The sequence below is a fragment of the Siphateles boraxobius genome, unplaced genomic scaffold (assembly GCF_051911475.1).
Source record: "Siphateles boraxobius isolate OS27281-9 unplaced genomic scaffold, OSU_SipBor_1 20, whole genome shotgun sequence".
Taxonomy (NCBI): domain Eukaryota; kingdom Metazoa; phylum Chordata; class Actinopteri; order Cypriniformes; family Leuciscidae; genus Siphateles; species Siphateles boraxobius.
Genome location: NW_027508811.1, coordinates 13,828,555 through 13,856,049, shown reverse-complemented (window position 1 = coordinate 13,856,049; position 27,495 = coordinate 13,828,555). Strand labels below are relative to the sequence as shown.

At 43.2% G+C, this 27,495-nt stretch overlaps 2 protein-coding genes across 4 annotated transcripts in view; one reads left to right on the top strand and one right to left on the bottom strand.

The window, feature by feature from the left end:
• Positions 1–23,051, bottom strand: part of ccdc85a (coiled-coil domain containing 85A) — a 55,450-nt gene extending 32,399 nt beyond the window's left edge. The window contains exons 1-2 of one of the 3 annotated variants that reach the window (XR_013205942.1): positions 22,430–23,051; positions 20,420–21,890 (exon numbers count right to left, since the gene is read on the bottom strand). Coding sequence is in view for 2 of the 3 variants with exons in the window: in XM_077236982.1 (XP_077093097.1) it covers positions 20,921–21,890; positions 22,430–22,669 (1,210 nt within the window). In the remaining variant the exon portion in view is untranslated. The remainder of the gene's footprint in view (positions 1–20,419; positions 21,891–22,429) is intronic. The other 2 variants (XM_077236982.1, XM_077236983.1) reach the window with 2 other exon arrangements.
• Positions 23,052–24,528: 1,477 nt separating this feature from the next.
• On the top strand, positions 24,529–25,739 carry soul2 (heme-binding protein soul2). The gene is made up of 4 exons (XM_077236945.1): positions 24,529–24,722; positions 24,821–24,947; positions 25,033–25,201; positions 25,289–25,739. Exons 1-4 carry the CDS (start codon positions 24,588–24,590, stop codon positions 25,461–25,463), a joined length of 606 nt encoding a protein of 201 aa, XP_077093060.1. The 5' UTR covers positions 24,529–24,587; the 3' UTR covers positions 25,464–25,739.
• Positions 25,740–27,495: the final 1,756 nt, after the last annotated feature.

Sequence of the window (27,495 nt, the reverse complement as noted above, 5' to 3'; positions counted from 1 at the left end):
TATACAGGGCGTAGAGAGACTCGGCGAGCGATTTCCCGAGGGACGCTCGCCCCCTCCAAGAAGGGTTGTGGGGTGCTCAGACCAGCTGTTTCCTGCCAGTATGTTACAGGGCGCTGTGTCTGTCACTCGGGATGTTCATCCGGAGGCCAGCCTCGAGAGGCTGGTTCCCTTAGTAGAGTTCCTGGCGGAATGGGTCCCCCACCCAGCAGGGAGTTAGGATACTACTTCATTGAAAAAAAAAAAAATCCTGACGTGCTGAACGTCAGGACTCTGAGGGTGGTCCCCATCGGGAAAAACTTGAGTTCACCGCACAAAAACACGGTGCCCTGTCTTTCTCGATGCCCTCAGGGGTCTGTTCTACTAACCCTGCCTATACAGGGCGTAGAGAGACTCGGTGAGCGATTTCCCGAGGGACGCTCGCCCCCTCCGAGGAGGGTTGTGGAGTGCCCAGACCAGCTGTTCCCTGCCAGTACGTTACAGGGCGCTGTGTCTGTCACTGGGGATGTTCAAATCAGATCCGAGGACTGGTTTGTCATGATAGATCTAAAGGACGTTTACTTCCATGTATCTATCCTCCCTCAACACAGGGAGTTCCTGAGGTTCGCTTTCGGGGGCGAAGCGTACCAATATCGGGTTCTTCCGTTCGGCCTAGCACTGTTACCCCGAACATTCACGAAGTGTACGGATGCTGCTATAGCCCCGCTGAGGTTACAGGGCATCCGCTTTCTGTACTATATAGACGATTGCTTGATTCTAGCTCAATCGGAACAACAGGCGGTTCGGCACCGAGATGTCGTTCTTGCTCATATCAAGTGACTGGGGCTGAGGCTCAACGCCAAAAAGAGTGTTCTTTCTCCATTACAGAGAACCACTTTTCTAGGTGTAGTGTGGGATTCAACGACGATGCAGGCACGATTGTCACCTGCTCGTATTGCTTTGATTCTCGCTGCAGTAGATCAGGTCAAGCTAGGCCAGTCATCCACTGTAAAACAGTTCCAGAGACTGTTAGGTCTCATGGCAGCTGCGTCCAACGTGATACCTCTTGGCCTCTTGCACATGAGACTGTTACAGTGGTGGCTCAGGACCAAGGGATTCTCCCCGAGGGGAAATCCGCTTCGCATGATCGTGAGTTTGCGACGGTGTCATCACGCCCTGATCATGTGGAAAGATCCTTGGTTTCTGTCCCAAGGCCCTGTGTTAGGAGCTCCTTGTCGTCGCGTTATGCTAATGACAGATGCCTCTCTCACGGGTTGGGGGGCGATCATGGATGGTCGCCCGGCTCAGGGTCTGTAGGAGGATCATCATCGTCTGTGGCACTTAAACTGCCTAGAGATGTTGGCGGTGTTTCAGGCTCTGAAACACTTCCTCCCAGACCTAAGGGGCCACCATGTTCTTGTCCAAACAGACAACACATCGGTGGTTTCTTATATCAACCATCAGGGGGGTTTGCGTTCTCGCCCGCTTTACAAACTGGCACGTCAGATCCTTCTATGGTCCCAGGGGAAAATTCTTTCTCTGAGAGCTTTTATCTACCGGGGTATTTAAATCAGGGGGCAGACATCCTGTCAAGACAGGGGCCGAGGCCCGGGGAATGGAGTCTTCACCCCGAGGTGGTGGAACTCCTATGGAAACATTTCGGTCTTGCCGAGGTAGATCTATTTGCTTCTCGAGAAACATCACGCTGCCCGCTGTGGTTCTCTCTCAGCCATCCAGCCCCGCTGGGGTTGGATGCGATGGTACATCCGTGGCCGAGGTCACGCTTGTACGCCTTTCCCCCGATCGCTCTGCTCCCAGGAGTTCTGGACAGGGTTCGCCGGGACGGGCTCAGTCTCCTGCTAATAGCCCCGTTCTGGTCGGCCCGGGTATGGTTTGCGGACCTAGTGTCTCTCCTCAACGGCTCTCCCCTAGAGATACCGATCAGGAGAGATCTGCTCTCTCAGGCGAGTGGGTCGACCCTTCACCCCCGTCTAGAGCTATGGAGGCTGTGGGCTTGGCCTTTGAGGGGGCCCAGCTCATAGATTCTGGTCTCTCGGCTGAGGTCGTTGAGACCATCCTCCGATCCAGAGCTCCCTCCACGAGGAAGTTATATGCCGCGAGGTGGAAACTTTTCACCTCTTGGTGTGGAGAGCGCCAGCAGGACCCAGTTAACTGCCCGGTTGGTACAGTCCTGGATTTCCTGCAGGACCGTCTCTCCACAGGGTTATCCCACTCCACACTGAAGGTGTATGTGGCGGCCTTAGCTGCTTACCACACCCCTTCAAGTGGAGGTTCCCTCGGGAAACACCCACTTATGTCTCGCTTCCTTCGTGTCACCTTGAGGCTGAGGCCTGCAGTTCGCACGAGGGTACCAGCTTGGGATCTGGCCATCATCTTAGAAGGTCTCTCCCTTGCTCCTTTCGAGCCCATCGAGGAAGTTTCGGAAAAGTTTCTTACTCCAAAGACTATCCTTCTTCTCGCTATCTCATCTCTAAAGAGAATTGGAGATATTCAAGCACTTTCGGTGGCTCCCTCGTGCCTGGAATTTGCTCCTGGTTGGTTAAGGCCTTTCTCTTTCCGAGACCAGGTTATGTTCCTAAGGTTCCAACTGTTTCAGTTAGACCTATAGTTCTGCAGGTTTTCTGTCCTCCGCCTTTTCTGACGTCAGACCAGGGAAAATTAATTTGCTGTGCCCAGTTTGGGTTTTGATGCTTACTTCCACAGAGCTGCCCTGTGGAGGAGATCGGAACAACTGTTCGTCTGTTTGGGTCACCTAAGAAAGGGTGTCCTGCATCTAGAAAAAGGATGAGCAAGTGGGTGGTCGAGGCCATCCCACTTGCTTATGGTTCGGCCCATCAGCCTTCACCTTTGGCTGTGAGGGCTCATTCCACCCGGAGTATGGCTGCTTCTACAGCTCTTCTTTCAGGAGCTTCTCTTCAGGACGTTTGTGATGCGGCAGGCTGGTCCTCACCGCACACTTTCGTTAGATTTTATTCCCTCGATCTTAGCTCCACTCCCGGGGCTCAGGTTCTCTCGTCGGTTTGTGTCTCCTAATGACACACGACGGGGATTTGGTCGTATGGGGATGTGGGTATTGCGTTCCCACTGCGATTTCACGCAGCGGTAGTCCCTGAAGGGGAACGTCCCGGGTTACGTATGTAACCCTAGTTCCCCGAAGGGACGGACGCTGCGTGTCCTGCCATACTCTCGGCATCCCCTTGGGTCGCTGCTTCAGTAACTTTTAAGCTGGCGTATTGTGTACTCAGGGGGTATTTATAGCTTCCTGGTCGATGACGTCACTCGCCTTACGCTCATTCTCTCCATTGACTGATTTCATTCATGCTTCAGACGCGTCACGCTGAGGGCGTTCCCACTGCGATTTCACGCAGCGTCCGTCCCTTCGGGGAACTAGGGTTACATACGTAACCCGGGACGATTTCAATGCCGGATTCGCAAACTGCTTGCTCTTGAAAGATGGTGTTCAAAATACTTAGTTTTGAGTGTTATAATGTGTAGGTCTCCTGCTAACTTTTTAACTCACATTATTACTGTCTTACTGAAATACTGTACTTCTGCTAATCAGTTGTGGGCCACTCTTACCTAAGAATGCAGATTGTCTGTCTTTCTCACTACTTTGAGGAAAGATGTAGCATGGAGCAAGATTTGTTTTACCAACGTTTATGTTACATCAGTCATTCACTCTAGAGCTCGACTTATGTATACATTGCATATGTGCACTGTTATTGATACAGTTTCCAAGTGTTCACCGCAATATATTAGAAAAATACTCGGTAAATAAATTAGTACAAGTAAAATAATCAGTTTGTTGATGGACATGCACTTGTTAATGCTAACGGTTAATGCTGATGGCTTCCAGTGTTTCATCATCGGACTCGCACTAGGATTGATATGGTAAAATCGACGTCATTGTTCATTACTGTGTTTAGTTTACGGTGTAGGAAGCCTCAGGACTAGCAGAGCTGACGTTGTTTTGGCAATGGGCGTTTTTGTTTTCGATGCACGTTGTATTTCAAGTAAACCAATCACAACAGACTGAGCTGTCTGGTCAATCAGAGCAGAGCAGGCTCTTGGAAAGGAGGGGATTAGAGAGATTGAATCATCTGACAAGTCGTTTGAGAATCATTGAAAATGTGGTGATGTGCAAATGTATATTATGAGGAAATGAAACAGTTTTTTGACCTTTGATGCATGTAAACCTGTTGTAGGAGACTCCAAAACAACATTAGGAAACTTAAAAATATTATAATAGGGGTACTTTAAATAAGGCGGAAAGACCTTTAGTTTAGTCTTTTATTACACTGAAATCACACATTAGCATCATTGCTGCAAAGTTGTCATCATTTCCTCACAAACATTGGACCCTATTTCTTTTTTTTGCTTTTTTTTAATATAGGTTGTGTTCCACAGAAGAAAGAAAGTCATACAGGTTTGGGGGTGAGTAAATTATGACAATTTGTTGTTTTTTTTGGATGAACTGTCACGGTTTTGTACTATATGTCAAAGTTGTTCTTGTCATTGCGTCAATCTATTCTGTGATTCACCATTGAAAGAATAAGCAGCATGCTGCCTTCTGAAGCTGATACATGAGTGTCCTACAGTCTTTTTCTGCCTATGCTTAGAAATGTGACCCGGCTGTACGAGCCAAGAGCAAAAGTGCAGCGCTTTCACCATGAAAAAGTGTTTCACCTCTCTCCCTGATTCTCTCTCTCAATCCATCTCTCACTTTTCACTTATATAGCACAACAGTCTGTTCTTGCCCATACCACAATACACAAAACCCCAGTCAGCAATAAAACATAAACGTGCATACTAAAACTAATGCTAGATATCTGTGATAAAGTCCATATATTTCCCACATTGACAGTTGACTTGTTTTACTAACAAACCTGGCTGCTACAAATGCTAATGTTTAGCATGCCTGCTAAAACTTTTGTATTATTACTTCAGGCAGGTTTATACTGGTCATCTAAAGCAGGGCTGCCAACTTTTGAGTTATGCTTGGAGTGAGATTTGTATATGGGGGGTGGGGGGGGGGGTGGGGGGGTGGGGGGGGGGGAGTCGGGTGTTGTGGGTAATGAACTGAAAGTCAGTGGGGTCGGGGGGGGAGGGGGGGGGGGGGGATGGGGGGATTGGGGGTTTGTAGGCTACTGTATCACGTGCCGTTTGAACTGACGCGCTACAGCGATCTGTCACATTTAAAAGCGCCAAAACGTTATTTATTGTGTGAATCTCGTAAAAATATTGACAGAATCTGAAACCTGAGAATTTTTTAAAGTACGAACTATTTAAAAGCGCCAAAACGTTATTTATTGTGTGAATCTCGTAAAAATATTGACAGAATCTGAAAGCTGAGAATTTGTTCCATATCAAAAGTAACCTTCTTTGTCCGCGATTTTTCTCTGCGTGAAAAAATGGATGTGTGGCGTGAGAGCGAGTGAAAAGTGTCGATTGCGTGAGTCTCACGGTGAATGCGTGAGAGTTGGCAGCTCTGTAAAGTTAATCAACCAGAAGGGTTAAACTAGTTAGCTTGGTTCCAGTTTTTGGACTCCAAAAAGCATCTTTCTTTAGTGACAGATATTCTAAAGTATTCTTACAGAATACATTTTCAGATATAATTCACAAATATTACATATAAGAGTAGATGTTTTCTTGAAAGAGCTTGCATTTTGCCATTTCTGCTATATTTCATGTCAAAGTTCTGGATAGTTGCTATCAGCGCCGCATTAATGCACAGACGTACCTGGGCTTAAGCCCAGACCCAGGCTGAGGATTGACCAAGCACTGTTGGAGATATTAAAATTGAATGTGTTGCTGTGGTTCGCTTAGCTTTGAGAGTGTGACTGTGAGAAAGTGAGATTTGTATAGTTGAGCATTTGCCTCTTGCCTGACCAAGCTATTGTGCTTATCCTGAGCAGTGTGAGACGAGAGCCATGAGATATAATGAAAGTAAACTGGAAGGGATCTAATACAGTAACACAAAAAGTGGATATTCAGCATGTAGCTGGACATTGATATAAATGGGAATGTTAACAAATAGCTTTCTTCATGGTATTTTAGACTCCATTGTCTTGTACCTAGAGTATACATGCTAACACTAAAAATTGAAAAGGTTTTATCCATTAGCAGGTCATCATATATCATGCAGTTTCGAGTTGACAGTAAGTCTGTCCCAGCTTGCTAATACATTCCTACTCATGTTTATTTTATATCATCCTGTCCTTCCCTTCCTGGGCATTTCTTTTATATAGCAACCGCAAAATCATGGGTTTATTCCCCAAAGACTGCCTATACTAATAAAAATATATGTATACCGTTCAAAAGTTTGGGGTCGATATGATTTTTTATACATTTTTGAAATTTCTTATGCTCAATTGCATAATTGCTCAAATTTCTTATTGATCAAAATGCAGTAAAACAGTAATATTGTATAATATTCGTACAATTTAAAATAACTATTTCTATTTCTAGAGATATTTCTATCTCTATTTTCATTATCCATTACGCTAGTCTTCAGTGTCAACTGATCCTTCAGAAATCACCCTAATATACTGATTTGGTGCTCAAGAAACATCTCTTATTATCATCAATGTTTATAACAGTTGTGCTGTATTATTGTGGAAACGTCTCGGTTACGTATGTAACCCTAGTTCCCTGATAGGGAACGAGACGCTGCGTCAAGCTGTGGGAACGCCTCTGCCTGTGTGCGTCATGAAGCACGTATGGAATCAGTCCAATGGAGAGACGTAACGTCATAGGCGGGTGACGTCATCGACCAGGAAACTATAAAGCACCCCCAAAACACAAGCGCGACAGCTTCTGATAGGTCTGAAGGAAGCGCTAACGGGCATGCTGGGAGTATGGCAAAACGATGCAGCGTCTCGTTCCCTATCAGGGAACTAGGGTTACATACGTAACCGAGACATTCCCTTTCAAGGGAACTCGAGCTGCGTCAAGCTGTGGGAACGCCAATACCCACGTCGCCATAGGAGCAAATGACCGTCATGTGGGAACTAGCGCACAGAGGACGAGAGCACCTGCGCCCGAGGAGTGGAACTTAAGTCCAATTCAAAGAACTTAACAAATGTATGCGGTGAGGACCACCCAGCCGCATCACAAACATCACTTAGCGATACTCCTGACAACAATGCTTTAGAAGCAGCCATACTCCTAGTAGAGTGGGCTCGTACAGCCAAAGGTGAAGGCTGACCAGCCGACTCATAAGCAAGTGAGATGGCCTCAACCACCCACTTGCTCATTCTCTGTTTAGACGCGGGACACCCTTTCCTGGGTGGTCCAAAGCACACGAATAACTGTTCTGATTTCCTCCACAGGGCAGCTCTGTGGACTTAAGCGTCTAACGCCCTAACCAGGCAGAGAAGGTTAAGTTTCTCCTGATCTGATGACACAAAAGGAGGAGGATAGAAAGCCTGCAGCACTGTAGGTCTGACAGCATTAGTAGGGACCTTAGGGACATAACCTGGTCTAGGGTATAGAAAAGCCATAACCATACCAGGCGAAAACTCCAGGCACGAGGGTGCAACCGACAGGGCCTGCAAATCTCCGATTCTCTTAAGTGAGGAGATTCCAAGCAGAAAAAGAGTTTTATACGTTAGACATTTCTCAGAAACTTCCTCAGTAGGTTCAAAGGGGGCCAAAGAAAGGCCCTCTAGTACAATGCACCCTCGTACGAACTGCAGGCCTCAGCCTCAAAGTGCCACGAAGGAAGCGAGTTATAAGTGGGTGTCTCCCAAGAGAAACTCCACTGAAAGGGACATGGTAAGCAGCTAGTGCCGCCACATCCACCTTTAGTGTGGAGGGGGATAACCCTGCAGAGAAACGCTCCTGCAGAAACTCCAGCACTGCACCCACTGGGCCGTTAACTGGGTCCTGCCGGTGTTCTGCACACCAAGAAGTGAAAAGTTTCCACTTCAGGGCATATAACTTCCTCGTGGACGGAGCTCTGGAGTGAAGGATGGTCTCAACAACCTCAGTTGAGAGACCAGATTCTATGAGCTGGGCCCCCTCAGAGGCCAAGCCCACAGTTTCCACAACTCTGGGCGGGGGTGAAATATCGTACCGCCCTCCTGAGAGAGTAGATCCCTCCTGATCGGAATCTCCAAGGGAGAGCCGTCCAGAAGAGATATTAGGTCCGCGAACCATACTCGGGCCAGCCAGAACGGGGATACTAGAAGTAGGCTGACCCCGTCCCGACGAACCCTCTCCAGAACTCCTGGTAGCAGAGCAACCGGGGGAAAGGCATACAGACGTGACCTCGGCCACGGCTGTACCAGAGCGTCCAACCCCAGAGGGCCTGGCTGACTGATGGAGAACCACAGATGACAGTGCATTGTCTCCTTGGAATCGAATAGGTCCACCTCGGCGCGACCGAAACTCAACCAAAGGAACTCCACCACCTCGGGGTGGAGCCTCCATTCCCCTGGCCTCGGCCCCTGCCTCGACAGGGAGTCTGCTACCACATTCAAATAACCAGGAAGATACATAGCTCTCAGAGACCGTAACTTCCCCTGGGACCACAGGAGGATCTGACGGGCCAACTTGTAAAGTGGACGCGACCGCAGGCCCCCCTGATGATTTATAAACGAGACCACCGACATGTTGTCTGACTGAACTAACACATGATGACCTCTGAGGTCTGCTAGGAAGTTTTTCAAAGCTTGGAACACCGCCAACATCTCTAGACAATTTATATGCCATGATAGATGATGGTCCTGCCACAGACCTTGGGCTGGACGACCACTCATGACCGCCCCCCCATCCTGTGAGGGAAGCATCCGTCGTTAGCGTTACGCGACGACAAAGAGCCCCCAACACAGGCCCTTTGGATAGGAACCAGGTTTCTTTCCACATGACCAGAGCACGAAGGCAGCGCCGCGTGACTTTGATCGTGCGGAGGGGATTTCCCCTCGGGGAGAATCCCTTGGTCCGGAGCCACCACTGCAGTGGTCTCATGTACAACAGGCCGCAAGGTATAACGTTGGACGCTGCTGCCATCAGACCCAACAGTCTCTGAAACTGTTTTACAGTGAGTAGCTGGCCTAGCTTTACTTGTTTCATAGCTGAAAGAATCGAAGCGATGCAGGTCGGAGAAAGTCGCGCCCGCATCGAGATCGAATCCCAAACGACACCCAGAAAAGTGGTCTTCTGAGAAGGAGATAATACACTTTTCTTTGCGTTCTTTGCGCCTCAACCCCAACTTTCTCATATGAGCGAGAACAACATCTCGATGCTGAACCGCCATCTGCTCTGTCTGAGCTAAAATCAACCAATCGTCGATGTAATTGAGGATACGAATGCCCTGAAACCTCAGGGGCGCTAAAGCTGCATCCATGCATTTCGTGAAAGTGCGGGGAGATAAAGCTAGGCCAAATGGAAGAACCTTGTACTGGTACGCCTCGCCCCCGAAGGCGAACCTCAGGAACTTCCTGTGTTGTGGAAGGATGGAAATATGGAAGTACGCGTCCTTCAGATCTATCGTGACAAACCAGTCCTCGGATCTGATTTGTGACACTATCTGCTTGATAGTGAGCATCTTGAATTTTAGCTTCCCTACCGAGCGATTCAACAGGCGCAGATCTAAAATTGGACGCAACCCCCCATCCTTCTTTGGAACGATGAAATATCGGCTGTAAAAACCTGACTCCAACCTGGGAGGAGGAACCCGTTCTATAGCCCCCTTTTGAAGGAGCACTTTCACCTTTTGCTCCATTACCAGAGCTTGCTCGGGGCCCACCACTGTGGGCAGAACCCCTCTGAATTTTGGTGGACGACACCTGAATTGGATAGTATAACCCTTTTTTACTGTGTGCAGAACCCACTGAGATATTTTTGGAAGGCTTTTCCACTCTCCCAGAAATACTAAGGGTACCAGTCTCTCGAGAATGGCCTCTGGTGTAACTTGAGCAGCAAACACAGCGCCGTGTAACGGCGCACCGGCAGGGAACGACTGGCTTAACTGCTCTGAGACCCTCATCAGAGGGGGCGAGCGTCCCTCGGGAAAGCGCTCGCTGGGACCGTCTGTGCCCCGGCATGGAGGCGGGGTTGGCAGAACGGGCCCCTGAGGGCACCGAAGAAGAGCGGGCACCGTGTAATGCTTAGAACACCTCTCTCCCACGGCAGGGACCACCCTCAGCTGACCTCTTGAGTATCACTCACATCCTTTAATAAGTCAGCCTGGTATGCCTGCAAGATGGACATCGTGTGCAGACACGCCGAGGCTTGACCGGCCGCCGAATACGCCTTACCCACTAAAGCTGACGTACTTCTAAGAGGCTTAGAGGGTAAAAGTGGTGCTTTAAAAGAACATGCAGCTTCAGCAGAAAGATGACTAGCAAGCGCCTCTTCTGCTTTGGGCATCGCCCCATAACCATGAGATTTAGCGCCCACGATGTTTGAATAAGTGGAAGATTGAGGGTTAAAAACACGATAAGAGATCGGGTTTTTCCACGATCTCGAAACATCTGTGAGGAGATCAGGGAAGAAGGGCAAGCACAGGCGTGGAGGTTGAGAACGGGAAGGCAAAAATCTTTCATCTAATTTAGATTTTTCTCTAGACTCCTGCCTAACAGCTGGCCACTCGATGCTTAATTTAGAAACAGCACGAGTGAGCACCTCCATAAGCTCCTCACTTTTGGGACAGCGAGATGGCTAATCATTGACATCTCCCGCATCCAGACTAACAACATCCAGATCCTCAGAACTGGATAGTTGCAGTACTGGGGCCTCAGTTCGGGGGGAAGAAACCGCAGAGCGTGCTTCCGAACCCGAGACTGAGGCACTGGACCTAACAGGTAAGGGCTGAGATAGGGCAGAGCCCGTCTCAAGCCCCGCTGTTAGATCCATCTGCGATCCCCACTACTGACGTCGCCGCTCAGCCTCGGCATAAGCGGGACCCTATCCGCGGGGATCGCGAACCGAACCACTCTCCTCAAAGAGTGATCGGCGGGAGCGGAGCGTTCTAAGAGGCAAACCCTAGCAATGCTCACAATCAGCCCCCTCGAGAGCTGACTGGGCATGCTGCACTCCCAAACAAACAACACATAAGCTGTGTGTATCCCCGCTCGTTAAATAGCGCGAGCAGGGAGGAACACACTTCTTAAATTGTTGTTCGCTCGCCATTGTCTCTCAATATAATATATATATATATATATATAGTTTTTTGAAATAGTGAAACTCCTGCTTTGTGACAGAAAAAAACACTTGAGAAAGATCCACATATAGCGCTTACTGAAGGCAAAGAAGCTGTCGCGCTTGTGTTTTGGGGGTGCTTTATAGTTTCCTGGTCGATGACGTCACCCGCCTATGACGTTCCGTCTCTCCATTGGACTGATTCCATACGTGCTTCATGACGCACACACGCAGAGGCGTTCCCACAGCTTGACGCAGCTCGAGTTCCCTTGAAAGGGAACTATGATGTATTTTTTTCCCCTTGATTCTTTGATAAATATAAAGTTCAATAGAACATCATATTCATTTTTAATTTTGTTTTTATTCAAAAACATTAAAAAAAACTTTTACTAGCCCAAACCTGCTTTAAATGCATTAAATGTGTAAATATGCTCACCACCATTACAAAAAAAAATTCAAGTAAAACTATTAAAGCATTCTAAAAACAAGATAAGTTAACAAAGTACATTATATTGCATAAATTGAAGGACAAAATGAGTAAATCTTTTTTTTTTTTTATAATTTATATATACTTTTTTCAATATATAATAATATTTATTCATTCCCCATATTGAAAGTCAATGGGGTCCATTGTTGTTTTGGATTCCACTTATTTCTATTATACTTGCTTTTAAAACTGCTATTTTTTGGAGATCTCTTTAAACTTACATATCTACACTTGCAGTGACTTGAACTACCAATTGACACCTACACCAGCCACTAGTACACACTTACAGTATGTCACTCCCAGAGGTCAACAGACTATCATAAAGACGTGTGTGAACACCTTCCCATTAAGCTGATATTGATTTATTCTAGAATCCATTTCCGCAGTATTTCCAATGAAAGTAAACCTCTCCCTGTCTGCATGTATTTTTCTTCTACTTCTTTAGAGCACATAATACTTGGTTAAATGTGGCTATGAGCCATGAAAATGAAAAAGGTCTGTAGATTGGGTAAATGCTTGATGGACGCTGACCACTGCAAGCCCTCATGTTCCCTCTTTCTGAGGTAGCCATCAATGGTTTCTCAATTACGCCTTGAGCCAGCAGGAAAATAAACAGGGGTTCAAAGTAGAAAGTGGGCTGACGGTGGCCCTCTCAGCATGAATTCCTAATATCTTACATAATCCCTCCATGTTACCAGGCAGCACAGAGGCTAGAATTAGTAGAGATGGCACTGGGATCCTTTAGGAACACAAGCCTTTTGTAGGAAAACTTGAACATCTTCCAGAGAATGAGAAAGATCAAGGGCTATAATTTGAGATGAATATGAATAATGTATATAATTTTCACAGAGATTAATTAAACTATTGTTGTAAGATATGGGCAGCAATAGCCAAGAATTGAAGCTGACAAAGTGTCCTGAACAAAGACACTAACTGTCTTATACAGTCTTATTTTTTTTTAAAGAGGCCTGTTAGGATAGCACAACAGTGGTATAAATGGTAACTACACACAGGGGCGGATTGGCCATCGGGAATACCGGGAACAATCCCGAACGGCCGGTCCATTTCAGGCCGAAGACCGGCCGGTGGTCTAAGAGTTGTTGTTTTTTTTCTTTAATGATACGCGACCGGCCTAACCGGCCGCTTACTGCCTGAAGCGGAATGCTGTGTGTGTGTGTGTGTGTGTGTGTGTGTGTGTGTGTGTGTGTGTGTGTGTGTGTGTGTGTGTGTGTGTGTGTGTGTGTGTGTGTGTGTGTGTGTGTGTGTGTGATTAAGACCGGGCAAAACCAATACTTTCAATCTGAGGAGGGATGCGAGCGGCCCCTCTTAACTTGGACTGATCCTCGTTTTTCCTGACATCCGATTGGCTCTAACTAGGCGCCGATCAAAGGAGTTTACTTTTACTCATGTTTGGCGGGTTTGTGTGAATGCAATGCAACAAAGCCTGACGGTAAAAATGGCGAAAAGGAGAGATTACTGTCTATGGAAAGAAGAGAAAGAAATGGGTGGGGCCGAAAAAATAAGAATTAAAAAGAAAAGATATTTTGCAGTTTGTCGTCACACACAGACAACATCCTTCTATAAGCAAGGAATCTATGTATGTCTGTATATGTATATTAGCTGTTAAGGTCAGTGTTGGAGAGGGACAGGTTGATGATGACCCCTGCAGTCATATTGATGAGAAGGGGGAGGAAGGAAAGCAGCAAGAGAAAGAAGAGCTGGAGGATGAGGAGAATGGAACCAGCACAAAAACAAGGACAGGTACAGGGGCAGAGTGCAGGGCTGGGTACTAGGCAATCATATTATGCATAGGTAGAAAATGTATTATTCTTAGTCTCAGTTATTACTGATGTTCTTCTCATGTTCTTCTCAGCTGTACAATCAGTAAGCAGAGGCAGGGAGAGTTGAAAGTGAGGACACACACACAAATCTCTATTTTATGGGACTGCATTGTAGTTTTTGAGTATCTGAGTGGGTATTTGGTAGTATTTGTAACTATTTTATCACTCCAAATGACTGTACACATGACATGCTGGTAGTTAGCAGTATACTGTGACTTAAGTGTTCGAGATTAGGTTTTGCTGACCTGGTTGTGTTCAGTGCAGTGGTGACTTGCTTATACTATCTGAAGAGGCAGGTATCATCCTAAAATTTCTTGAATGTCTTCAGTGTAATCTGATTCTATTTATACCATAAAAACACTATTAGAATTAAAATAACTGCAAAAAAATCCTTCTGCTCGTGCACCAAGGGCACTCGCGAAAAAGGCCTCTCCATCTTAAAGTCCCGGGCTGAATTTCAGTCCCAGTACGTCCCTGACTACAAATGCTATGTAAGGTGGCATTGAGTTTAATACTCATTTACATTTTTCTTTCAGATCTCAAGATTAATGCTTAGGTAAGATAAATCTCAGGGAAATGGACAAATAAGTTGCTTTAGCAGCCTGTCTGAAGGACATTGTGGAATTGAACAATACTCTACTGATGCAAAAAAGGAATATCGGATAAAGGAATCTAGCAGCAAATACCAAACTATTAGAAACCGAGAAGGTATTTTAAACTGTAGAGGTAACAAATGCATTATGTATTGTTCTGTGCACTGTGTTTTAAAAAAAAAAGAGAAGTTCAGCACTCATTTCAGTTTCAATTATACATTTGGCAGACACTTTTATCCGAGTTACTTTCATTCAAGGTAAGGTATTTTAACAGTTTATACAATACATTTCAAACCCATGAACTTAGCATTGTTAGCGTCAAGCGCGACTGTTTGAGTTTGCATGTGGATAACTTAGGATACTGTGAATATAAGGGTCAGACAATGTCATATCAGATCAGACAGTCGCTAAAGCTGATTTTGAACCAATTTTGATCATAGCTTGCTTATTTGCTGTTGATACCCTAAAAATAAGGTCTGTAAAATGTTTCTTGCAGATTGTAAAAATTTCATATTTTTAGCCCCTTGAAGTATTTGTTATTTCCAGGCCAAAATACAGCGGGTTCCCTTTAAGTCCAAATGGTTCAGAGACTCCTTGGGGTAAAAATATTTGTTAAAAATTACCATTTATTTTAGAAAAGAGTTAAACAATTCTAGACATTGGTAATATTGGGGCACTAAAAAAGACCCAAGATACTAATAAATTATCTTAAACCATTACATTTGATTGACTTTTTGAAAATAAAAATCCCCTTCCTGAACAAAAAAAAGTCCCTAGTGTGATCCAAAATATCAGCTTTTACAATGTTTTGTCTGGTATGGTACAATATTTTGTTCATTTTAAAAGGACTTATTCAGTCTTGACATGGAAGTATGTCTAAATGTGACTTGATTTGACATGAACTGACCTATACTGTGTTTAATATATCAAGTTATTGGCTATAATATAGAGTCTAGTGTTTATTCACATGCTGTGATAAATGCAGTTATTTCAGTGACTTACTTTGACAGATACCATTTTTAAAGCTTGCACTTATTCTACAATGTAATCCATTTATCTTAAATGCAATGTTTTTCCCCCACGTTGCAGTAGCAGTAAGCCTGAATCAATTGCTCACTCGTGCACTAATGAGGGATCGATAAACACTGTAGCTCTCCATTTCTACAAGTGTGTTCACCTATTTACCCCTAGAACTCGTCTGATCAGGTTCATTTTATACACAGCGTACTGTACTTAGGAATTATTGCGTGCCTAAGTCTGCATGACAACGAATAGATTATGGAATTAGCAACCGCACACGGTGATCACAGGGGGGCTAAATTGCTGTCTGTTTAGGACGCAGCTTAGCGGGATTAGAATTTTTCATTAAACTATAAAACAAGCAGACAGTCATTAATTATGGCTGAGCATTCAAGATCAGTCATTGGCCAGGTCACAAAGAGCTGAGTAGATTTAATTTAGTAACAGGCTTCTGAGAACTGTTTCCTAACTGTTATACAACCTCTGGCTCCCCAGCAAGGGAGCAAAAAACAGTCGTCTGATGCCAGCCGCGATCGCCAGGGCCTTTATCTCTTGAGAAATGAAAGGAAAAGAAATTAAATTCAACTTAAATGTCAAGGCAAGCAATTAGAAATGTATTCCTCAGATTGCAAATTAAATTCCTGCAAAGAGCCAAAGCCTTGTACCACACCATCAGCTTGGAACTACGACGAAAGCCCGCAAAGCGTGAAGCGTGAACAGCCAGCAGTGCTTGTTCTGTGTCACATTACAAATGCAAATGCAGCTGAGCTACAGCATTATTCATTATTTACACATAGCATTAACGGACGGTCTGATTGATGGACAGTATGATATCTCAACATCGGGCCTTGAGGAACACTTGGGAGGAAATCCCAAATGAAGCAGATTTATTAGGATAAGTACAGGTTGTAGAGCTCGGGAGAGGCCAGTCAAGGTCAAATGCAGTGTCCTATGTTGGAGAGATCACCGGGTCTGGCCGTTTTAAAATGTATTTCACTGTGGTGGCTCAACAAATTATGTAGAAACGAAGCAAGTGCCAAGTGGAGTAGAAAGTGCTCAGAAAACAAACTTAAAAGATAGTTCACCCAAAAATGAAAATCCTGTCATCATTTATTCATGTCATTCCAAACCTTTATGACTTTCTTTCTTCAGTGGAAAACAAAGAAAAAAAATCTATAAAATGTAGGGTCCAATGTCCATTTAAATTACATTCTTTAAAATATTTTCTTTATGTGTTTTGCAAATTAATTAAATATTCGGAACGTCATGACGATGAGTACAGTAAATTATGACAGACTTTCATTTTTGGATGAAATGTGCCTTAAATCCTTGTTTGTAACTTTCTCTGAAATTAAAGTAACTTCTGTAATCCAAGTAAGTTTATAATTAAAAGGCAATAATGGTTCTTATGAGATTTTATTAATTGTCAAGCAACTGTCAAAGTGCTGGTGCGGAGTTAAATGTGAGTACATCAGAGTTACTGTTGACTGCAGGACGCACCCCAGCAAGGGAGGAGAAAAAGAGAAATCTGACCGTCAAAACCTTCTTAAGGGATAATCCAGGCTGACTGGCCACGGCCAAGAGGGATAAACTGTAATTCCCTGCTCCGAATGTGAGCATGTGGTTTTGGTAAAGAACACAGCTCCATGAAGTGTAAATTATTTAATTTTTTATTCATTAACCAAATACTTTTTTTAAATGTGTATTATGACTAATTAGACACACTGGGGACTGTGAATCTCTACTGAAATTAAAGTTCTAAAGGATCTGGACCAGTAAGCAAAACTGAGGATATGCACCAACCCAGAGCATCCGTGGAAAAATTTAATTGGATCTGCATTATTAGGAAAAGAGAGTTTTGGTCTGAAGAAATAATGAAAGAGCACAAGAACAGTGAATAATTGAAAGGAAAGAAAGAGAAAGAGAGGTAATACAGTAGCTTATTCTCTCTCTGTTAGCTGGTGGTGTCAAAAGAGGTAAATCAGCAGCAGGATGGATCTCAGTACAGGCTGTCCAGTACCAAGCTTGTATACAAGGCATTTGTGCGCTCAGAGTGGAAACAAACCACAGGAAATAAGGTAAATGTAGCCTCTAAAATAAATCAACCATCCATCTGCCAGGCAGGATACTTAAATAATTATATTGCCAAGCTTTTGTACAATCTATAAATCAAAATGTCACATTCCGAACCATCCTTCATGAGAATAGCAGTGCTGTTTCTAGTTTGAGATCCACAGAGCATCCATTTTGGTCAGTGAACTCAGGTGTTAATTAGCAGCTGTTATTTTCCTATTAAATGCAGTGCAAGGTAAACAGCAAACAGCTTCAGGTAGTGTCCCATGGCATTGGCAAGCTGCACAGCTCAGCACTTCTTCTCCAAGAAATCATTAGCAGAATATAGTTGGATAGAATGCTACACATCAGGAGGAGAGAATGATATTCCCCTCTTTAATTCTGCACACATTCACATGGTTTGTCCACCAATAATGTACACTGCAGATTTTGTGATATGTTAGCATCTCACAAAGCTATCAACTATCTATTTAATGCAAATTCGTATTAAATTTATAATTCACACCATGATGATTCACAACATTTTTTCTTTGTATCTCAGTAATGTAGTAAAGTGTAATTCTAGGATGCAATAAATTCGATTAGCATAAGATAGCTCAAACAGAAAAGCATGACATGTTTCTATCCAAAGTTATGAATTTAACTTGTGCGCAAATTTGGAATATCGAGCCCAATCTCATGAAAGTGCGAATCTATACAATGAATGTTATTTCTCGTGCCATTTATATGCCAAAAATAGTTTTTGCGTGCATATGCTACGCAGTTTTCGCGTGCATATGATACGCACTTTATGGCGTGTAATACGCACGCACTCCCCACCCTAATCCTATACCCTAGGGGGTTTCAGGGCGTAGCGTATGCACGCTAAACCCATTTTTAGTGTCTAATTGGCACGAGAAATAACATTCGTGGTATAGATACGCACTTTCATGCATAAAACGTTTGCGTTTCCATCCAGTGAGTCGAAGAGAAGAAAATTGTCAATTTCTGATAAACTGGTGCTAAATATCACTAAGAAAAATGGAAGTTGCTGCAGTAGAAGCCACTGTGTGTAAAAAAATTCGTATTACTATGGCTCAGAGCGTGCAAATGAAACACAATAAACAGATGCCTGGTGTTTGTGAATGCAATCGTGTGAGGCGTTTCTACCGGGAGGGGAGGGAATTATACCGAACCACTTTAACAACAGACTTTGCTCAAGCATTACAGAATGATCAAAACAGCATTTTAGATGCTGTGCAACGAGATCGATCTGCTGGTTGGTCCAGTTATTCCGACTCATCACAAAGTCACATGTCTTTTTTGATGCGCATCAAAAAGGAATTTATTCTGTAAAAGTGTTGCCATCGTAGGTTATGCGCATGTTGTCGAATCGCATAAAAAATGATTAAGTGCATACGTTTTTTATTTGCAATTTTAAAATGTATGCGCATCTTGGCATTTCCCTCCATTGTTTTTTATGCGATATGCCAAAATGCGCTTAAAAATAGGTGGATGGATTGCTACTAACAGCACCAACACCATGGATTGGATTCTCAAGGACTTCATAAAATCAAATTTATGTTTTGAATAACAATTATGTTTCCTGTGTCACTTCAGGGGCTGCATCAGATCGCACTGCGCAGACGCAGGTGACTTCACATCCTCAAGCCCCACTCGCGGCATTATTTAGATAGAAGATGCAGCTGCGTGAGTTACGCCAGTTTCATACTCCGTGTGTAGTGCGTATGCGGTGCGTGTTGCGGTGAGTATGCAGGAGCAGCACGCCCTATTGTGCTTCCACATGTGCTGCGTTTGCAGTGCGCAACTGATCTACGGCTGTACCACAATCACAATATTTATTCTCTATTTTTTATTTCAAATCAATATTTTTAGCCTATAGCCATTATGTCGCGTTGTTGAGGTACTGTGTAGATCTCTTCTCTGCTCTGCTGTTATGCACGCACGCTCCTGGAGCGGATTGCGGACCGCATTCGCGTGCGGTGTGAGCGCTCTAACCTATTAACATGGGTGCGGGGAAAAATACGCACAACATACGCACTGCAAACATGTGTGAAACAGGCGTTAGCATAAACGACAACAAACAAAGTTAAGTCTGACTCAGAGAAAGGGATTCGTCTTTGGGAGAAAAAGAAATGACATTTGGAAAAACTTTCATTTCATGTGTGTCGGCTACTTCTAACATGTTTGGTTGGTAAAATAAATATGTTGTAAATTCAAATCAGAGTTCTGGAATGGATGTATTCTTGAGTCTATAAGGTAACAATAAGATAATAAGATAACTATAATAAGATAATATTGTTTAAAATGGGTTTGGCTAAAATAAAAATTTGGTTTCGTCTACACAAGGTACTACTTATACTATATTGACTGGGTTAAATAGAATTGCATTACTAAAAAGAGACTAAAATACAAATTTCATTGGCTAAAACTAGACCGTCTTTCGTCGACTAAAACTAGACTAAAATGTCATCAGTTTTCGTCGACTAAGACTAGACTAGACTAGAAAGAGAACGTGACTAAAACTAATAAAAACTAAAATGACAGCTTGACACAAAGACTAGACTAAAACTAAAATTAAAACAGGCCGCCAAAAACAACACTAGTGGTGTGTGTGTGTGTGTGTGTGTGTGTGTGTGTGTGTGTGTGTGTGTGTGTGTGTGTGTGTGTGTGTGTGTGTGTGTGTGTGTGTGTGTGTGTGTGTGTGTGTGTGTTTAAGAAAATGTGGTGTTTATGAGCCTTCCGCTGGGTGCATGTAGCTGTATAAAACTTACTGTCGGAGATGACAAACTGTATTCTGGGTGAGTAAGGTGTGTGTGTGTGTGTGTGTGTGTGTGTGTGTGTGTGTGTGTGTGTGTGTGTGTGTGTGTGTGTGTGTGTGTGTGTATGTGTGTGTGTGTGTGTGTGTGTGTGTGTGTGTGTGTGTGTGTGTGTAATTCTGCAATTCAAGAGCATTTGTGGGTTGCAGCATTCAGCTTAAGCACCATGGTGGGCACCATTCAGAATTTAATTGAGAATGCATTTAAAATCGCAATTCAAATCTTGAATTTGAATTAAGATTGCACACAGGATGCAGAATTGCAATTCGAATATGGATGCAAGAAAGTAGAATTAAATCAAATTGAAACTAAAATAATTTCTATTTAATAAAATAAAATTTTAAAAGATAGATGTACTCATAGTAACATAAAAACAATGGGCCTTTCCTCAACACTGCTCCTTCTCAAGTGCTGCTGACTCATACACTATGCCACTCAACTCACCTGCGTGCATATGGCAAGTACAATGGTGTCCACTCCTGGTCCTGCTGGGCAACAGTGTCTTCTGGCTTTTGTTGGGCCTCTGAGTATTTTGGTCTTTGATTGATTGATTACAGTGTTCCCTCTGCTGGATTCCAGAGCAAAAAATGGCTTCGGAGGCACAGGTACAGAGGCTGATTGATAGGAGGTAGCTAAAGCCTATTAAAATCATGGCCCGAGAGGACCAAGACTGGACACCACCGACCTTTACCAGAGATGAGATGTTCTGCTCTAGCCAGACACTAAAGCCCCTGTTCTATCTGGCCATTGCCTTTCCTGAACTGAGCAAAGTAAAACTAGACTAAATGCAGATCATGGCTGGCTGAATGGGATGGTTCAGTGCCTGGCTGGGAATTGGGGCTTTGCGTGCTCCAGAATGAAGAATGACCATCCTCTCTGCATGTGCATTAAAATGGCACTCCATATCTTTCTGTGGGTGCTAGAGCAGGCTCCAGTCGGACCCACCATTCATACCGCTATAGATGCTCCGGTGATGAGGGGAAATCTCCTCTACGCCCGGCCTCTTCTGTGCCACCTCTCGGCCAGGGCTGCCGAACTTGCTGTGCTGATGCCTCGACAACTCTGGGCTCCCAGAAATGACACGTCCCTTCTGTAGGTGCTCCGGTGTCCCTGATAGAATCTGTTTGGGCTCTGGACTCCCACACATACTTCCCATGCTAGCCCTGTGCTTATGGAAAAGGTCCGGGCTGCCAGGCGGCTGAGAGGACACCAGTAAGTGTTTCGAGAACTGCTCTGGACTGCCTCTCGACAGGCTCTTGCCAAGTTTCTCTGGACTAAAACCCCGTAGGCCCTTATGATCCGGACTGGAGAAGGACCCACAGCGAGACCGGCACACTTGGGGATAGGTGTGCGCTGCATACTCCTGGCTGGTGCTATGTCTGCGACTTGCATGCTCAGGACCCGGTGCCTCACCCCCTGAGCCTGGCTTATGTAGGTGGTCAGGACTGCCTCCAACTGGGCCGCCCAACAGCTGCTGCTTATGTGTGAGATGGTCAGGGCTGTCGGTGCTGCCCGCGCTGGAGGTACTGCTCCCGTCACCCACATCTCTTAGTAGGCCAGGCCCAGGACCGCTGGCGTGAGACAGGCTGCTCTGGCTATCGATTGAATTCCTGCAGCCGGCTGGTCCCCCAGTACCTGCTGACCTGCCAGTACCTCCAGAGCCCTTGTCCTCGTCCAGCATAAGGCACAGCTCTCTCAGTTCAAGGTTCTCCCTCACTACTTCCTCCTGTCTCTGCTCCAGCTCTTTCAGCTTCTGCAGGTACAGTGTCACCTCCTTACGCATGATCCCTGCGCTGTAACGGCCCAAGCGTTGCCACTCCCTCGACACCTTCTTTCCTTTCTGCCGGTCATCATCCAGAAAGCAGCAGAGGTCCCGCAGCTCCTGGTTGTCCTCTTGAAGCTTCTGATTCACCTCCTGAAAAAAAAAATCTATGACTCAAAACTGATGTCTAAGCAGAGCAAGTTTGACTGGTAAAAATGAAGTTAAACAACTCTAATGTATTTTTAATATACTGTTGTGACTTGAGCTGTCAATATGGGCCTACTTTACACATCTGTCTACAAAATATTCTTACTTGATTGTTTTTTTGTTTGTTTGTTTGTTTGTTTGTTTTTTGCATACTACATAAATATTACTGTAGTGTTTTTTTTTGCCATGTAGCATTATGTTCTTCTATGAGAACATTACATGTAAGACGCATTTTATCCCAGTGGACCTTTATGCCCATCACAGAGAATGCATGTGCCAGGAGCTGAATCTTAGAAGAAAAACTATTTAAAGCTGCACAACATGCTGAAAGGCCATGTGTAAACGTGTACATTGACGCTTTAAAAAAAATATATTTTAATACAAATTATTTTTTATTTTTTTACTATCTGTTGTTTGATTAGTAGCTTACCAAAACGATGTGGCTTTTATTTATTTAGTCAACATAAGATGCAGGCTCGTCTTACCTTCAGCCCTCGTATCTCGTTGAGGTGCTGCTGAAGCCTGCGGTTCACCTCTCGGATGAGATTGCTGTGGTCCACTATAACGCTCATCTTCTCGGTTTCGGATCTGCGCAGCCGGCGAACAAGCTCCTCCTTGCTCCATTTCAGAAGCTCATCGTCCGTGAGTTTGGAGAGATCCTCTGACGGACCTTCTGAGCTCTTAGATATGCTCGACTGCAGCTGAGGCTGGATGGGCTTTTCCATTCTCACGAGCAACTTATCGAAGTTCAAGGCTGTTGTGAAACAAATCACCGAAAAGCAGATCAAATCGTTAGTTGGTACTTTTCCGCGAATTCCCCCTTGTTAGTATCGCATTTTTGTGACTAACGTTACCATTTAAGGATAACTGTTCTGCCCATGCTGTCCCCTCTGAAGACAGGGATGCAGCCCTAAAGTGCCGGCGAATACTTCTCCCCTTTATGCACTTGCTGCACGGGTGGACCCTCTTTCTCTATGTTTCCGTCTGTCCGTCAGCATCCTGTCAAGCTCAGAGCTGTGCTGAACCCGTGTCTTCTGTCCTTCTGAGGAATACTCACGGCCGGTCGCTTCTGTGCTCGGGGTGTCGGGGTGCGTGACAGCAGCCTCTCAAATTGCGACTGGCTGAGTTGTGGGTCTCTCTCTCTCTCTCTCTCTCTCTCTCTCTCTCTCTCTCTCTCTCTCTCTCTCTCTCTCTCTCTCTCTCTCTCTCTCTTTCTGCTCCGTTACACGGCCCCTTCTCTTGGAGACAACTAACTCTTTGTTATTGGGCACCACCTGGTGGTGATAATTCAAGTCTACATCAAGTTGACCATTTGAAGTCATAGTTTAGATTGTAAATTTTGCATAATAATAATAACACATTTAAAATAAATATCAGACTGGTTTGATGGTCCTAAAGACCATTTTTTATTTACATCTTAATTATTTAATCATTATTATCAATATTCATAGTCATTATAAGCCATTATTTGATTAAAATACATATCAAAACAGTGAGGTGGATCAGAAGACAATGAATTCATTCGTTCGTTTTTAATCTAGTAAACACTGGAACTGGTTTGTGTTCACAAGCAGGAAAAAAACTTAGCACAGTTTGGATGGCATGGATCTACAAAGATCTGTATAGGTTTGCCATAACAAAGAGGTCCGTTTACAAAACAAAACACAGTTTTGAAAATTACTTGCTTTAGGTTTTTCTAAGATGTAGGCCAGAGGACATCTTAAATTGTTCAGATGAATTGGTTCTGGAAGGACCGGTGTCTATGTAAGGGCAATTTCTGATGCCTTATTATACCGCAAACTTGTATAACCTGGTTAATAAATTGCACAGTTTGAACATCTATTTCTTGAAAAGCTTCATCTAACAGTGAAAATGAAAATGAAGATTTAGACATCTCATCTGAGCCGCAGCCATCATTTTACATCATTAAAGTTTATGATTAACAACCTTAAACTGATACATTTATGGAGGGATATGTGGTCTTAAATGTGCTGAGCTATTTCCATTATGATTCTGCTTTTGTTTTATGATAGAAGAACTCTGCATGGATCACTTTCAAGTGAATTAAGGCTTGCACCGGTTGAGCTGCTTTTCATCCTACCACTTTTATTTTGAATTAAAGAGGCAAATTATTTATGAGGAAACGTTTCACTTTTTCCCCCTTCATTTATATAACTCTGGTGATTCCAGCTGACACTAAGCAAGCCCGAACTTTGCCAGTTTAGTCATTTTAATAATTACTCATTTCTAGTCATTTAACTGACACTTTTATTCAAAGTAATTTACAGTACACTTATTACTGGAGTTACTAATGATGAAGTGCCTTGCTCAAGGACACAATGCTGCTAAGTTTGTCATTATTCACTTAATCTGTCATTGTGCTTTAATGTTTTTCTAGTGAGTTTATATAATTTGTTGTGCCCTATCCTTTGTAAATGCATGGGAAATATCTACTGTTCTTTCCTCATTGTTTTTCATGGAAGAATGAAATGTACCAGGTCAGTTGTTTCCTTGATTTCATTCTAGATGGTAGTTTAGTGGGGAGGGGAAAATTCCAAGAAATGTTGAAGGGTGTGTCTACTTCATGTCACTAGAGCACAGTACACAAACAACCTGTGACAATATTTGTGATCTTGCAGTGCAATGGCGAGGACTCTACCTTCAGCTCTGTGTCTCCTGGTTGGACTTATATGTCTCCCATATACAGAATGTTGGGAAGCGCCCTGGTTTTGTCATGGACATGAGTGTCCCATGTACACCCTGGTAAAGGAATATCAGGTAGGCCTACGACTTTTGTTTTTTTTTAGTTTGGAATATTTTTATTTTGGTTTATTATATGTAGAAATGTTGTATCGTTGTGTTAATAAAACAAAAAGGCATTTGAGGAGCGCAGCTACGACGTGAGCTATTGGATTGCCACTGATATTGCAAGTACCAGCCAGAGTGATATAAAGGATGGATTTTGGAAACTGTATTATTTTAATCAAGGACAAAACAATGAGAGTAAGTAAGCTTCATGGGTTTGATGGAGAAAATAATCCATTGTTAATTTTCACTCATCTTATTTGACTGTAATTTTTCTTCTCAGGTAAGGAGATTGCTATGACCAGGCCTGTCCTGGTGTCAGTGAAGGAAGCTGATGGAACGGGGGAGAGACAGGTGTCCATTTCCGTCTTTCAATCTGACTCAGACATCCCTGAACCCATCGATACGACCATTAGAAAAACTGTTGTACCAGGCGGTACTGTCTATGTCAGGTTAGTAATTTCAGTAAAGAACGACAGTAAAAAACTGGTAATTTTCTGTTTCTCATTTAAACATTATCTCATTGCTGGACATTACAGGTCATTTAGTGGTTTGGCTTCTGATCAAGACGCCTTAGAGAATGTGCAGCAGCTTAAAGAGGACCTCAGGGCTGCAGGAAAGGAGTTTATTGAAAACAGGTTTGATGCAGCTGGCTATGACGCACCGTGGGATTTGATCAACAGGCACAATGAAGTTTGGGTTCATGCACCCTGAGGATCCAGATAGTTCTGTTCCTTATTCCTACTTTTAAGTTCCAGTCTGTTCAAGATTTTTTTACATATACAGTATATGGGGAAAAAATTATATTGTGTTCATGTTGCAGTCTTAATCATTGTATTAATGTTATTTAGTGCAATCTATTGTGCAATATAAGTGTAGAAGCACATTTGAGTTGTATGACGGGATTATAAAGTGCAATGAGGACTATCTTCTACCTCTGTAGGTTCACACTGAAAATGATTTAAAAATAAAACTCAAAAATATTCAAAACTATTTAGTTCTTTTTTATTATACGTTTTATTTAAGGCATTCTGTTTTTCATTAATTCACCTACTTATTTACTGATAGAGGTATCAAATTAATGAAAACTGCATAAAATAAGTGTACTTCAATAAGCAGAGAATAAATGGCCTATTTAGAAATACAGATAGATACACAAAATACTGAACGTTTCTAAAAATACAAGAGAAACAGGTTTAGGAATGATAAGAATGGGGTCATCATGTTTCTCATCAGCTTTTGTTCATGTTATAAAAAAACTCCACCCACTTAAACCAGTCCAACTGGTGATCCAGAATCTATTTGATTCAAATAATGAGATGCTCAGTGATATACACTAAAGAAAGTGAATGTGAATCTTTCAGCTTGTGAGTAAGTATGAAACTATGCATTCAAAATTCAAAACGTGTAGGCCCTAAAAAAGCATGTGACTTCTGACAACATTTTTGTTTTTTGCAGCCATGTGCATATTAATTAAGTGACCTAAAATAAAACAGTAAAAGAGTTGTTTTGTGTCCATGGTCGTGTGATCTGGGATTCTTAGGCCTACAACATTGTGTTTATGTGATTGCTTGTTGATGGGGTTTCCCTCATGTTTATAATAGTGTACTTGCTGGAAGGAAAACTGGGTCAGCCCACCTGAGACGTTTTGTCACGGTGACTGATCTGGAGTCAGTTTAATTAGTCGCATCTTCTCTAGCAGAGCGGGGAAATGTGATGAGGCTGCATTTTCCCACCTCTACAGTTCCACTCCGCAATTCTTCCACAAAATGTGCCAGCAACCTAACCTAAGAGAGAGAGCAAACTTTGTAGTTGTGCCTCTCTGAAAACTTGCTCTCTCTTGCTGGTTAAATGTCATACAGTCGTTTGCATACAACATTGAAACCAAGTCAAAAATTAGCTTACCTTACATAAAACTTTTCATTATAAGCAACTTACAAAACACAAAGACAGACTGACTTACTATTTTCATCACACTGAAACATTGCCCATATTTGATAAAATAGGCCCTGTTTAAACCTGGTATTTGGTCGATGGGATCAGAAGTGGACAACACTAAATACAAACATTTTGAGCTTGTCCACTTTCGACCACTTCCAGAGGTAGTCGAAAATACATTCAACCGGATCGCTTTCATAGTGTAAATCATAGACATAATTAACATACAGTAGACGCCCTATTGGCCACTGGATCGTACGTTAACTGTTTAATTGGCTATTTTTATTATTGTCTATATTATTCTGCAATTTTATTTTATTAACTATTCGCAACTATTTTATTTGCTGTATAGCCTTCTGTTTGTTTATTTTATTGACTATAAACTAAACTATTTACTATTACTTCTCACTTTATCTTATATTTACTATTTGCATTGCACTGTAGTTGTACCATACCATATGTATTACCATAAAGGATCCATCAGTTATCTTTGTTATTGTATAGTCGGAGTATCTATCTGTAAATATCATTTTAGTGGTATAAAAATACAGAAAGCAGCCTGCCGTTGAGATTTATATTTGCAGATTTGTTTCATTTTCTCAATGGCGGTCAATTCTAAGGACAAGAAAAGCTAAAACCTGGTTAAAGACAGAAAAGGCTTTTTCCACAATAAGAAAACTTTAATTAATTTAATGTGAGAATTAAATTATATCTCAGTATGTGGGTCTTCACAATTCTTATCCAAGAATAAAATGCCAAATACATGACAAGCCTGAGCTTTGACAATTCCTTATTAAAAAAATATTTT

What these genes read in the sequence shown, in the direction of transcription:
- soul2 (XM_077236945.1), top strand. Translation starts at nt 24,588, where the DNA reads ATGGCGAGGACTCTACCTTCAGCTCTGTGTCTCCTGGTTGGACTTATA. An exon ending in CCCTGGTAAAGGAATATCAG is followed by an intron (nt 24,723 to 24,820) that starts GTAGGCCTACGA and finishes TAAAACAAAAAG; the next exon opens with GCATTTGAGGAGCGCAGCTA. An exon ending in TCAAGGACAAAACAATGAGA is followed by an intron (nt 24,948 to 25,032) that starts GTAAGTAAGCTT and finishes TTTTCTTCTCAG; the next exon opens with GTAAGGAGATTGCTATGACC.